This window comes from Rhipicephalus sanguineus, chromosome 11 (genome assembly GCF_013339695.2).
Source record: "Rhipicephalus sanguineus isolate Rsan-2018 chromosome 11, BIME_Rsan_1.4, whole genome shotgun sequence".
NCBI classification, from domain to species: domain Eukaryota; kingdom Metazoa; phylum Arthropoda; class Arachnida; order Ixodida; family Ixodidae; genus Rhipicephalus; species Rhipicephalus sanguineus.
The window spans coordinates 103,321,580-103,336,457 of NC_051186.1; the positions used below are offsets into that span (position 1 = coordinate 103,321,580).

Consider the following 14,878-nt stretch of genomic DNA (forward strand, 5'->3'; position numbering starts at 1 on the left):
TTCTCGAAATATCGAGCCTCCACGTTGCCTCATGTTCGTCGGGCGGAACGTCATCGTACGTGTATCCTGTTTTGTTCTAATGGTCAGCGAATGAAACGCTGATCGCCAGTTTCCGTACCACGCGTTCCGAGCATCGCGTCACGTCACTCGCTAATAATCGCAATTTGTACACAAGTTCATTATTTTTTCTTGCATCAATGCCACTGATCTTAGCCGAGGGCGGCGGAGACCTGGATGAGGGGCGTGAGGACGGAGCGGAGGCTCTTGTCGCCTGGCGCCGAGCCGAAGTCGATGCTCTTGCACTTGGCGCCCGACCGGTAGGCGGTGCACACTGTTCCGAGCAGCTCGCCGGCGTACTTGTCGACGATTCCTTGGGCGAACTCGATCACGTCCGAGTCGCACTGGCCCTGGACGGCCTTGCTCACGCACTGCTCGAACACGTTGAACTTGCTGCAGGAAATGGAGAGAGAGAGAAACACTTTGCTTAGAAATGTAAAGCAGATGGACATTCCACATCATTTTGGCGAAGGAATAGAGCACGCGTCTCAAACATGCGTACCTTGCGCTAGCTGCTCGGCCCGTACATCTGTCTTCATATGACATATTATTTTTTATTGAGGCGAAAGCCTTGTATGCGTCATCAAACGCGAAAATTGACCGTCTTTCCGCGTCGGCATCTACTGGCGGCGTCAGCACGAGCTATGCAAAAGATCATCATCACGCAATGACGTCGCCATATGACGCCATCATGGCGTCAAAGATTGTCAAAATTTGTGACGTCAATATGACGTCAACATAGTTTATCGTAGCTTGGTCAATGGTGGGCCGACACGGATGCATTGAAAAACCAGGTGAATGCCTCCGATCCTCGAGGCAATGCAAAACCACATTAGGTGCAGAAAGCTTTCTGAGGATGGCGGGGCAGGAACAGTAGTACATCGACTGACAAGAAAAAGAACATGGCTTTCGCCTTCCATTCGTCTTAAGTGAGGGCATAAGGGGCCGTGTGAGTGTTTTTTTTTCTTTAATAAGTATGTTCGTGGAACTACAGACATGGCTGGTCTCAAGCATTTCTCTCGAGAATCATCCCATGCGGTCACCACGTGTCAATACATAACCATGAACGAAAAACTATATTTCAGAATCCATATTCCAGAGTTCAGATTGCAGTCATTCTGGTGATCGGTATCGATATGTTTGAATGCTGACGCCTAATACCCATCAAAATTGATCCTATCCACTATGCGAAAGACCGCCTTTCAAATGGCAACGTTAGCAGACATCTTTTGCAAGCCACCCCACCCCCCTCGCTTTCACTTTCGTCACTATCCCGGCCCTTGCGGGACTAAATTCGTGACTGCGGCCCCCTAACTGAGTTGAGTTTGAGACCCCTGGAAGATAGGTAGCTATCACTACGGTGACAGAGAATATTTAATGACGGATAGGTTGTAGGGGAAGGCAGCGGCAAGGTTAAAATTCCTGAAAGCTGAAGTTCGACGGTAACGAAAGCTCGCAGAATTCAGAGGTCCATACTAGTTCAACAAAAGACATCAGTATTTGACCCACTAATTGGATTGAAATCAAATCTTCAAGAGAAATTGTAAATCAACTCTCTAATTTGATTGAAATCGAATGAGGCGACGTTGCTGTTATCAATTAGAACGGCCAACATGAACCGTCGTTTTGCCAACGCGAACAAAGTTAGTCGGTAGTAATTTTTGCTGGAAGTGTTGAAGCAAATACGGTACTTCAAGACATGTATGTAGTCTGTTTTTTTATGGCTTTGATATTAAATAATATTATTATCCGCGAGAAGGAACTGTCGGCAAAAAAAAAAACTAAGTTGGTGCGACGCGTCGTTCGAATACATTGCGTTCGGCATGTTCCCGTATTATCGATCGGGAACCATCAAGACCCTTTACATAATGTGTGTGCAAGATTCGAATGAGACACTGTCTCAAAAAAACTACAAAAAAAAACGCGAAACCCGGGAAGTTTGGGAGATGCGCCCTTCGCACTCTCAGTGGTCATTCGCAATAATGTTTTTCAAGAAGGCGCAGTCTCCCTAATCGTGCGTTTCATATCTCAAGAACAGTGGCGTAACCAAAACCTGAAAATCCGCAGTATTTCTGGTTTCTTGTTGATAAGGAGCAAGGGTGAGAAGAGCGTGCTCTGACACCGGGACTACAAACCCCCTCCGCTCTACTTCGCGTCCCTGGATGTTTCCACGGCAAACGGGCATTACCTGTATTGACTGAGGCCTCGAACTTTAAGCTTGCGCGGTGGCCATTTCATTGTAGTGATCGTACATCTAGCACGGACGATAGGCTGCTCGCGTCGGTATTGTTTCCCGGCCCGAATTTCGCTCAGTTAGAGTCACGCTCCAACGGCCAATTCATGCAGTTTCTTTACGATAGGGTGCACACTTTCACATGCACGGTGCCCTCACGCGTGATTTGGAAGTTACTCAATATGCCGTAGCGCTAATTTCTTGATGAGATATCGCACAAAAGCCTGACTATTTGAAGCCTTTAACAATCGCTCGTTTGACGTGTCAACACCCCGATATGATAATGAGGCACGCAGCACTGAGGGGCACCGGTTTAATTTACACCGCCCGGGGTTCTTTAACGCGCACCTAAATCTAAGCACACGACTGTTCTTTGCATTTGGCCCCGATCGAAATCAGGCTACCGCAGCCGGGAATCGAGTCCGCACCCTCTAGCTCAGCAGCGCGACACCTTACGGGCTTAGCTATCCGGCGTAGTGTTATTCGAAGCCTTTTGCAAATCTCCATCTCACTAAAGAAACAAGCCTCGACAAAAATTTAACAGATTAGACGCTGGCGATTCAGTTGCTGCTGAGCACCATAACAGTCACTGTTTAAAACTAGCAAACTGGTAATGCTCAGGCTTCTGCGCAGCTTAGTGTGTTTTAACTGTCGCTTCCGCTGACGCACGCGCATCCTTTATACATACGCACCAGCATGCTCCGCCAATCCTCTGCTTGTTGGGAAGCTTGGAAGCCAGGTCGAGGTCAGCAACGAGGCTGCGAAGACACTTGTGGAATCCAGAGCCAGCCTTGTTCAGGCACGGAGCGTGCTTGAGATAGTCTGCGAGAAACGCGTTCGAGGAGAGAAGCAGAACAAGATTGTCGCAAGCGAAATCCATGCATAGCCAACATGAAGCGTCTCATTTTACGCTGTCATGCCCTACATCTTCACCGAAGGAACAGCGCCATTTTTATGCATCCCGATTTGGAAGCAGTACAAAAGGACATACTCGAACACCCTCACCAGCTTATCACATTAGCCCACTTCGGAGTTAGTAACGGCTTGGCGCGTGATTTAGTGTGTGCCTACCAACCCTACCCCACCCCCAACCTCCTCATCAGTGGCCTTCGGTCCTCCATTTGCCTAATAAAAGAATCTATCATCATCAATCTGCGTAGCGATATGCACATCGTAAGGCAGGCGAGTAACTCGCAGTATTGATACTGAAGGGCCTGATTATTAGTGACACAAACAAGAAGCGACACTTGCATTTCTCTTCCAACCACTTCCGGTCGAGCACTTACTTCCGGTTTCCCGAATATTCATAAAAGTTATTTAAAAAATAAAACTGGAAAGAAATCGATGGCTCTAGTGCGAGTTAACAGAGATATTGGATACATATATGATATCAGAGCATAACTCTTTCTTAGAATAAGGGCCAAATAACCGTCAAGATAACTACTGAAAAATAATTGAGTAAGTTCATTCAAACAGCGGACTCTTTTCTTGCTGGGATCGTTTCGGCACCCGGAGAAGCAGATCTGGTGTACATGGGCTCTGTGACGTCGCCGGTGTAAAACTGATAAAAACCGACTGTCTATTTATTAGGCGTGGAATTTTTTTTTTGTAGTTTGCGTGGCTACATCATCGTGGCGCCAGTCTTTCGCTCGAATCACCGCTCCATCAAGTGAGGTCGCGACAGTAATGAGTTTTCGATTAGGGTCCCCGAAGAAATATCGTAGGAGCTATTGCGCATGCGCGAGAGCCGAACAGCGTTTGGGTTTTGCGCTGGGTACGTTATTTCACGAATTTAGTGGGAGCCCCAAATCCTGCCCCAAAAGCTTTGCGTCAAAAAAACATGACGGCACCCACTGAGGCGACGGCTCTTGGCCAAGACTAGAGTGACCCAGAATAGGGGGAGTGTCCAAAGCGCCACAGACGCTATTCGAAGGCTCTTAGCGCGTGCTTGACCCAAAAAGAGCACACGCTCTCAGGGCTTTGGGACCCCAAACCTTTGGGGCCCTTATTCGAAAACTCCCTAGTGTCTCAGAAGAGGGATGGGCCTCCCTTTGCTAGTTGCCATTGCGGCGCTCACCCTCAGTTCGGTCTCGCCGTGCCCCAGAAAGTAGTGAAATACTTGGTGCATTACATGAGGGACACCAGGGTGTCAGAAATGTCGCGGAAGGGCCCGCGAATCTGTGTGGGGGCCCGGTCTTAGCTCGGAACCCGGAGCTCTGGTAAACGGCTGCCGAGAGTGCGCAAGACTTCGCATTCAAAAAGCCGAAGGCATGCTGCCATCAGTCTCCCAATTTGCTTTGGCTGAAAGTAGGAGCCGACATTTTCTAATTGCACGAAAAGCATGCCGTGTAATTGTGAACTGTTTTTCGTGTTTTCCGGATCCCGCCCTTCTATCTTCCACGAGCTCTGCGGCAGTTATTATACAGATAAAGAGTATACTTGCTCGACACGGGATCCCGGAACTGGTTGTGACAAGTTATGGCTTCAATCATGTCACCTCCAGCCCCAGGTACCCGCAGTCGAATGGAACAGCCCAACGTACTGCGCAGACAGAAAGCGAATATTGGGAAAATCGACTGACCCTTACCGGGCTTTCCTAGCGTACAGAGACACCACATGGCCGTTAGGCGCAAGTCCCAGCCCAGCTAGTGATGGGCAGACGCTTACGCTATACGTTCCCCGTGCACCCAAAGAACCCCGTGTTTATTAGACAATCGACATATTTGCACAGCGCTACGTGAACGAGGACGTATGAAAGGACACAACACAGGCGCTTTCATAACGTCCCCGTTCACGTAGCGCTGTGCAAATATGCCGATTACAAATCACCAACTAGCCCATGCTGCCGTTCTCTCAAGTTTATTAGACAGTTGCTTTTTTGTCCATTTTACACCGGTGACGTCACAGAGCCCATGCACACCAGTGCTTTGCCATAACAGGGATAATTGGTAATCACAGATAACACTAGAGTAACCGGTGCGAGTGCCACTCCCGGAACTCCAAGTATTGCCTTAGGTTTGGTTTAGGGTCTTTTTTTTTCTTAAATCGGTCTGCAAGGGGCAACGAGGACGGAAACGCGGTACCATTACCGCAGTCTCACTTACCTTCGTGATAGGTGGTGGACTCATCGCACCGGGCCTCGATCTCGCCCTTGATGTCGTCCAGGAAGACACTGCCGATGCCCTGGGCGATGCTGTCCGTGCAGCGCTTCAAGTAGTCGCGGGCGCAGGCCTCCGATTTGTGCTGCTTGCTGCCCGCCGAGGAAAAAAAAGAAGTGCCCATGTGTCAGAAGTACAATAACTGCCGGGGCCTAAAACATGACAGCCGTGGCATATTTCCGATTCATCAATCGCTCGTCTGCGAAAGCAGACTTCGTGATCTATTTAACCTTTTTTTTCAGATGCAGATCTCGCTTATGTGTGGATTTTGGAGCACTACGCTCCCGCGGACTCTATTCCATTTTTTTTAACCTTGAGCTAGCTGGGGTTGGTATAACATGAAGGCGCCCAGGGTCCAAACTTCTTTTCTTGCGCGATTTATTCAACCGTAGAGTGCGTAGGCACAATGGGTGTATGTGATTACATCGCAATAAGAATAGCGAGTGACGATAGCAACATTCAATGTTATGCAAAGAGATTTCACGGGGAACAAAGGCTTGACATGCGATAACTGCAACATTATAGGTTACTAGAAATGCGCTTCTCTATGTTTTAAGACGGATACACTAGACAATCGTTATGCAGGTTTCCTAAGCAGCTACATCGGTTATGCGATTCAGATATCCCTCTAACGTGTCCTAGACAGGCACAACTTATTCTTCGAAAGCTGAAAGAACACGTTACTGCGGTGTGAAATGCGAAATTTTCTTTTAAACAACAAAAAAAAAAAACACATGTGTATATCTAGAAAACCAGCTCATAACTCACCTGCAGTAAGTCTGAAGATCCGTCGAAGTGGTGGGAATCTTCTCCGAGGATCCGAAGATGAACAAGTCGGCCGCGCATGCGTCCAACTTCTTGGCGTCGCAGTCGGGACCGGCAGATGCAAGACCTGCGAGGCCTGCGTGCGAAAAGGCGAACATATCGGTTCAGCGAGCGTCGTGTTTGCAAAACTACCGACAGTACACTCGGTTTCATGCGCATTTTTGGTCAAACGAAGGCTTTTAGCACGCCCTCAATTCCGCACGCTTTTCGCACGTGCAACGATAACTTCCCGATTATATTGCCTGTGATGAATACTTGAATACGTTTCGCCATAGGATCTGTCTTGCAATCGCACCGTGAAATTGTGTTATGATCAAAGGTTTTCCTTTGTTTATTGTGCAATGTGTTGCGTTTCCTGTGCTTATTTCGGAAGAATTATTTGATTATGCTGCGCTTTTTTTTACTTTCCGTAGAACCTTTTTTTGTTTGTGTTCTTTCAATTCGTTTTGTTGCGTTGGCTCTTACGTAAACTTGCACTGTAACTCGGTTTCTTACGAGTTTGCTTGTGATTTTAATGTAAGACAGAAACACCCCTTCAACAACGCTTTTTATTCCTCTAAGCTATTTTCAATAAATAAATAAATAAATAAATAAATAAATAAATAAATAAATAAATAAATAAATAAATATTTCGCTGATAGAACTTTTAGATGAAAAAGAGAGACGTACTCATGAGTGGAGAGTACGCAGCCAAAGAATAGGGCTTAAGCTATAAATGCGGGAATACAGCTTAGCTCGCGTGGATGTAAAAGTAGCGTTTAAAGCAGCGTGAGGGGCATCCCCGTAACGACGTGCATTTTATAGTTCACGTACTGTGCGCGCCAATCGTCATGGCTTGCACAATAATGTGTAAAGTTCTCAAAGGCATTACCGACTAGAATAGCTATACAAGTATCCCGTAAAAAAAATTGCAGAAAAAATCGCAAAGCTTGATCTTACACGTTTTATGTACAAAGCTGTGCTAGCATAATGTTGCAATGTATCTTCTATACATGCCTCAATAACAGCCCACACTAAGATAGCAGTCTATGCGGGCGCAGACGACATAATATTGTAATACGTGCCTTGCTTTCAGGTACAAAAAAAAAGATATTAATCAGTGTTATTATAGCTCGGTAATCCTGTTGATGTGTGTGGGCCGCAGGGACCATTACCATCACCATCGCGTTTCGTTAAAGATTTTTTTTTTTCAATTAAAGGCCGAGCAACACTTGTGAACAGTGGAACGCGTAAGCGAGCCTCCCAGGCCGAGAGGCGACGCCCTTCACGTCAACTTGTTGTGCGTCCGCATATTTCAGCGCGATGTCTGCTAACCGTGTCACTAGATGCATTTTTTTTCAGCACAACCAGAACGAGTTCACGCTTCCGATTACGCATGCCAGATGCCGGAGAGAGCCCGCCAAGACCTTGAAGGACGCTGTTTATTTCTCTCTCTCCACTGACTGATTCTTCCTGCTTGTCTCTCTCTCTCTGTCGCTCTCGCTCTGTGTAGAACGGAGCAGACAAGGACAGTATATATATCACAGAACACTCAGGCAAAAAGGCTAAGCTTTCCGGGAAGAGCACACCGGAATAGAATTGAAATGAATCCCCGCCGACACGCGGGAGTTTGCCTAGAGCCAAAGTAAAAGGGCGGGAAAAAGGAAAATAAGCACACGTCCGAGAGGAATGAACGAAGCAATCCATAACGCGCGGCACCACTCAACACGTGACGTTTTTCTTGGCAAGATCGCCTCAACAACGGAGCGCCGGAGCCGCCTTCCCCCCCTCCGCTCTTTCCTTTCCCTCTCCTCGCCCAACCTGTACCCGTATTCCATAAAGCATAATAACGATATCTGGGGTTTTACGTGCTAAAAGCACGATGTATAATTATGAGGCAAGCCGTAGTGGAGGGCTCCGGAAATTTTTACCGTCAGATGTCCTTTAACGCGCATGGACGTCGCATAGTTCGCCTCCATATAATTGCGACTGCCATGGCCGGGATCGAACCCGCGACATTTGAGTGAGCGGCCGAGCACCGCAACCATTGTACCACCGAGGTGGACTTTAATAGCGCATCGTTGTCCCACATGTTTTAAAGCATCCACAAAATTCATAACATATGCTGCGTGCGTGCATATTTATATCAACCACCGCGTTTTAATGGAGCACCTTTTCTTGCTCAATCATTATGAATGATTGCGTAACTCCCTATGGTTTATTAAGGTCAGGGAATACTCTCAGTAAAACGCGTGTATCGAATTTACGCTGTCGGCTATAGCGTGCCAATGTAATTTCCTTGGTGAGGTACATACCTTATGCAATGAAAAGCGGTTGAAGCTGCAGCGGCCGGAATATTGCGTGCCACCGACCCGTTAAGACGTCCGCGAAACCAACAACGACCTTGCAAAAACTAAAGCCCGAGGCGCGCCATTCCGTTCGTGGCTGTTATGACTTACTATGACAGCCGCTTTCTTAGCCTTAGGACGTAGAGGAGAAGAAGGAAAAAAAAAGGACGGTAGGTGTTTTGTTCGTATAGAGGACGTCTCAGGCAACATTAGCCAAGGTGTTGACTTATATTTGAGTTTAGTAGTCGAAAACTTTGTATGTCTCATGCGAACGTGACTTTCGCCTGAGAACGTTAACGTGAAAAATACAGCAGCAGTTTTCAAAGCTCTAGCGGGACTCATGACAAAAAAAAAGGAGAGTACGAGATGCTTGCAACACATCACAAAATAACATTCGAGAAATTTGTATATTTTATAGTACGAAATATTATATTTGTATATGCCAGTGACTCAATTGCACGTAATAGTCTACCAACTGAGTTCATATGTCAGAGTAAAAAAACAAAACAAAACAAAACAAAACAAAAACTACACATACACAAAGGCTCGAAATTATATGCCAGTGTTATTGTCAGTATCGTGATTCCTATCATTATTATTGTGCTTGTATCCACTTCAGGATGAAGAGCTCTCCAGCGATCTGCAACTAAACTCCTGTCCTGCGTGATTTGATCTAATTTAATGCCTATGAATTTCTTAACAATAGTGCAATGGCTGCTTCGGTCCAATTTTCGGCGGCGCAGTTCTTCTTTTGGTACCCATTCCCTAACTCCGAAAAACTACCGGCTCCCTCGACGCATCACATGTCTGTCAGAGCACATATATGGTAAAGCTTTACAACAGCGTACAATATAGCAAGAACTACTGTTAATGTGTAAAAAATTATTCAGTTTGATATTCCTACCCTCCTGCATTCTATAAAATTATTTACTGCCCCACGGTGCCACACCCCCACTTACCATTTCTTCTTGTTGATTTTAGGTCTGGCAAAGAAAATAAAGAGTTTTCAGCGCAAATTATTGTTTTGCCTGGACCACGTTTACATTCGCTAAATATCATCTCTGTGCCGCTGCTATGGTCGCGGCACATCTAACTTTAGATTTCTCTGAGAGCCGATTGTTGTATTTGGCTGGCTCTTTCTTCCTCTGAATTTTCATCCCACTGACTATCAGATGCGGTAGAAAGCTTTCATTCGAGTATAGGATGGATGGATGGACGAAACGTTTAATAATTAGAAGAAAAAATAAATAAAAATAAAAGAAGGGGAAAATTTGAAGGGTGGGTTCCCCATTCCAGGACACCAGTGGCCGCCGCTGCTCGCGCAGCTTGATCCAGGAGACCCCTTTGGGTCTTCAGGTCAGTTCGGGCGAGGACGGCCTCCCAAGGCTCCCCCAGCATCGTGAGTATCAGAGGCGACTGTGAATCCATAGGTTTGCTCTGACATTCCCATGTGACGTGCTGCAGCCTCTGTCGCGACTCACCCCAAGGACATTGGTTCGGATATACATTTGGGTTTATATGATGAAGCCTTTCCAAATGTGCGCTAGTCCTGTCTGATTCGCAGGAGGCTTGTAGGATGTTTTTACGCGGAGGACTACCGAGTGTCGCCTCGAGAATACTCGGCGACAAGCTGACACAGGACCATGCCATAATCTGGTGCCCAGGCCACGAGGGTATCTCGGGTAATGAGCTGGCGCACACTTTAGCTCGTGACATCACCAACCGAGCGAATAAGGACGGCGATAACTAATACGACTCTCACACTGCTCGCGATATGCTGGAGCATCAACGTAAGACCAGACAGCGGTATGCCCCACCGCACAAATCACTTAAAGTAGACGGAGCTCGCAGCCTTAGACAAATTCAGGTTAACATTCGAGTACAAACGCTTATCCTATGAAACTTCGATGAAACGTGATAACTGAAGCAGTTAGCCTTAACACATGAAGGAAATCTCGATTCTGTCAGATCGAGCACATCTGTAAGTGCAGTCAACAATCAAGTTCGGCCAGGCTTGTACAACGTACAGTGCGTTGGAAATTCCTGTTTTATCTCAAATAGCTAGAGCGGAGCAAAGTACCGTTTACGCACCTGCAAGCAGGAGACAATAGCCCATCCGAGACATGGCTGCAGTGAACGGGTGTGGAGCTGGGTCCGTTCGGGGGTGCTAAGAAATCACCTGTGAAGCTGTGGAGTACTTAAAGATCCTCATCGGGCCTCGTCCTTTTTATAGGCCTTTACTGTCCAATGGCGAGGGCTACTTGTCACGGGTGTCTCTGAAGGGCGGAGAGAAGCGCAGAAGGTGTTTACGAGAGGAAGGAGGAAGTACGGCGAGAGAGAGAGAGAGAGCGTCGAAGGTGAAAGCCATTGCCACTGAAACCTGCCCCCTCGGGAACGGTAAATGCCCTTGCCTGGAAGCATCGCAACATCTTACGCGGCGTTGGCGCACATATTCGCTCTCAAGGTCTCCTCGGGTCGGCTACGAAGTACGCCAAACTGTAACCGCTACAATGACTGCCAGTTGGGCTTGTTGGTATACGTTAATGATGGTGAAGCGCTATAAAGAACAGAGACTATAGAAAGAACAACTTCATAGGGCGAGGAAAGATGCTATGGGGTCTAGTTGGTAGGACTTCATGACCTATTCGCGCTGCCAGCGACTAGACGAAAGAACAAAAGAAAACCACACACACACACAGGGTGTTAGTACGCGCATCACCCCGTGTGTGTTTTTTTCTCTTCGCCTTTCGTCTTGTACCTGGCTGTGCGAATAGGCCATGAACTCGTAGGGCGGGTCGGCTAGATGTCGTCGGATTGTGTCGTGCTTCGGAGTCGTTAGGTGATGTGAGCGTGCTTGCGGACGCGACTTCTTCCCACGCTCGGCTAATGTCACGTGGCTTTTTAGGTATTCTGTCATAGTCATTGTTGCGGCTTAGCGGCTACGGCGTCGCACGGGCGAACCCAAAGACGTGGGTCTGATTCGTGGACAGGACGGCAATGCTTCGACGGAGACGAAATGCGAAAACAGCTGTCTATTTATATTTAGCTCCGCGCTAAAGAATCGCAGAGGGTGGAAATTAATCTTGGGCCCCCCGTCTACATTGTGGCTCGTAATCGTATGTTGGTTTCGGCACATACAACGCCCGAAATTCTAGCAGTTTGATTTTCTTGGCCGTTCGGTACATGATGACAATTTGAAGAGTTCCAGCACGTTACGACGCACAAAAGGAGAAACGCACAAGACACAGGCGCACAAGACCAGCCTTTGTTCTTCATATAGTGGTATTTCTTTTTCCGTCTGCAATTTTTGAATATTTGTGGCGGGCGGTAAATCGGCCCAACCTTTAATTCCGTACAGGATGCGACGTTTGTCTTATGAATAAACATTTTCTATTGTTTTTTACTGGTAATGAGTTAGTACAGAGAGTTAGCACCAAAACTCACCAGCCGCATCCACGCCGTTCTTTTGTGCCTCATTTGGTTGTTCGGTCTTCATGCATCATGTATCAAGGCAGGCGGCATATAGTTAAGCCCAACTGAAGGATAAAGCCTTAGCAAATGTGTATTTGTTTGTTTGTTTGTTGTTTTTCTTTATTGGTACTTCAACCACCATTACTGGGGTTTTAGCAGTGCGTGATACAATTCACGGAAAGTGCAATATAGCGACAAACACAATATATGTATATAAACACGCAGAGATTAGCGAAAATCAGAAGGTCTGTATAGCGAACTATTGATATCATTTATCGCGTCAATGTGAGCGGACTTGTTTTTGTCGCTCCAGGAGGAAAAGGAATTTTCCCTGACGACAGAGAAAATGGAGAAGACTGTAACGATGAAAAATGATTGAGGTGAGAAAGAGTGGAGGTCACCGGTTGTTCGCATTGTTTCCTGTTGGATGTGAGCCAGGAGTTCAGTCAACGACCACAACATTTAAGCAGTAACCTACTGGATGCTCAAGGTACACAAAAAAAGGAAGAAACAAAGAAGTACACAAATAAAGAAGTTCGCCCGAGTAAATTAAGGGCGGAGGTGGATCAATAGATCGACTGAGAAGGAAAAGATGACTTTCGTCTTCAGTTTGTCTTAAGCGATTGCATAAGGGACCGTGTTAGTTTTTTTTTCTTCAGTCTTCCTTTTCTTTCGATGGAAGAGAGAGAAGAGGAAGCTTAGAAATAAAAGAGAAAGCGGAGTGATTTTGTGGGCCATAAATAAGTGGCTTCTGTACGAAACAAAGCTATTGACCTCACTGAACGCAAGACTGGCTATATATTTTCTTTCTTTATTTTTAATTTTAAGTAATTAAGTAAAGAGAAGGCAGCCATCGCCAAGAATTGCTGACAGAGACTGCTTCATTTATTTTTATTTCAATAAGAAAAAAGGAAGGCAGGGAGGTACAACCAGATAATCGCGTCCTGTTCCCTAGCCTGACCTGGGGTGGTGAAATAGGGTTTGTAAAGAGGGTGCAGGCAGACAGGGAGGAAGGGGTAGGACGCCACAGACACAGGACTAAAAAATATATAGAAGAAAAAAATTGGCCGCGTATCTGCGTGCTTCGCTGCAAATGTCGTCTAAAGACGATAGAAGAGGTGCTGCGTGAGATATGGACGCCATCTGGCAATACGTCGGGAAACACGAGTGCTGTGTTGCGGGCTGGTACTCCCGGCGCAGCGGCAGGCGAAGACCGGCGGTGACCAACGCGACCGGTGGGGACGCCGGCCAGCCCGAACACGCTGTTTGGCGCGATGCGCCGAAGGAGAAGAAACGTCCGCACTCAACGAGTACTCTCCACACACTCTTTTATTTACACGTCGCCTGGGTAAAACAGCAATGCCAGAGCGGCGCCCCCTGTCATTCGTACAATGCAATACTGAACCGAAACCGAAACACAACATGAGCTTGTGCAGAGGGCACGGAGGAAGACAAGTTTCAGCGCAGTCGCATTTTCAGCGCACCTTAAGAAACTAGGGTTGTAACATAGTAGGGCGAGTAGGGCCAGAAGGACCTTCACGACGAAAACCTGCCTCCTCAGTCGTATTCGCCTGGAACGTTGGTGTGGCTTCGCGTTCCCTCCTCCACTCCTGGCCTTTCCACAAAGCTACTGCCTAAGTACGAAGGCCCCTACCGCGTCCTACGTCAAGCATCCCCAGTTAACTATATGATTGAGCCTGTTCAATCATGTACGGGCCGCCGTCGTCGCGGCCGCGAGACTGTTCACGTCGATCGACTGAAGCCGCATTATGACCCACCAGCTGTACCTGTTCCTTAGGTGGCCAGGATGGCTCCTTTTCCGCGGGGGAGTGATTTGTAACATGGTACGGCGCAGACAAGAACGCCTGCGAAAGAAGAAGACGAAGACGGTGGCTGTTGGCGCTCGCGCTTGCTCGGCTTTGAGCGCTGATCGCTTCAGCTGTGGCAATCTTTTAATAAACGCGTTACTGTCTCAACGTTAAACGCATACCATCAAGGTCTTTAAAATTGCGTATCTATGTATTTTCTGTTAAAGGAACACACCGCCTAATGCTTACCTAGTGATGTTGCGCCTCAGATATGCGTAATGTTTGCTTTTTGATCAACAATGTACACAAGTATGAACCTAGTCAGCCGTTCATGATGGCTGGCCCTTGGGCAAGTGGTTCAACTTTGGCCGAGTGGTTGAATGGAGGGACGTGCCGACAAACAGAAAGACAGACAGAAAGACAGACCAAAATTTCTGCGTTTAAGTTCCCCAAGAAAGACTATCGTCTTTAAAAGGAACACATTAGTGGTATTCTCACTGCAGTCGTTCTTAAACTCGGGTGGATTGCAAGACGCTCAGTCGCGCTTGTACAGTCTCATCTGACGTTAAGTGCTATTGAATGAGTAGAATTCTTTTTTGCGACCGAGGTAGGTCGTCGAACCTGTCGAGCGCGTTGCCACTAGATTGTCTAAATTCTCTGTACTGCGCGCGGGGGGGGGGGTGGCGCAGAAACTATGTCCTTTCGTTTCTTCGTTGCCGCTGTGGTAATATTCTGCGTTGTCGGCCATCTCTGTGCGGACCACATGTGCATTCGTAAGGGCAACGGGCAACAACAGCGTATGCAGAAAGGCATTAGAACTGAAAACTGAGGGAGCTGGCAGGTACTCGCCTGTTAGTTCGTGCAGCGTTCAAGTGCATCTAAGCGTAGTATCCCCTCGGAGGAGTCTTGATGTGATTCCAATGTTCAAGATTGGGTCAAAGTAGTGCAATTGGATTACCTTAAAATGCAGCATATTTAACTGCGACGTGGTGATCAAGC

At 47.1% G+C, this 14,878-nt stretch overlaps 1 protein-coding gene across 1 annotated transcript; it reads right to left on the reverse strand.

The window, feature by feature from the left end:
- Positions 1–204: 204 nt before the first annotated feature.
- Positions 205–10,866, reverse strand: LOC119373210 (uncharacterized). Its single transcript, XM_037643216.2, has 5 exons — positions 10,692–10,866; positions 6,217–6,349; positions 5,395–5,540; positions 2,983–3,112; positions 205–450 (listed from the first exon to the last, which is right to left on the reverse strand). The coding sequence occupies exons 1-5, from the start codon at positions 10,723–10,725 to the stop codon at positions 210–212; spliced, it is 684 nt and encodes a 227-aa protein (XP_037499144.1). The 5' UTR covers positions 10,726–10,866; the 3' UTR covers positions 205–209.
- Between the last annotated feature and the right edge of the window lie 4,012 nt (positions 10,867–14,878).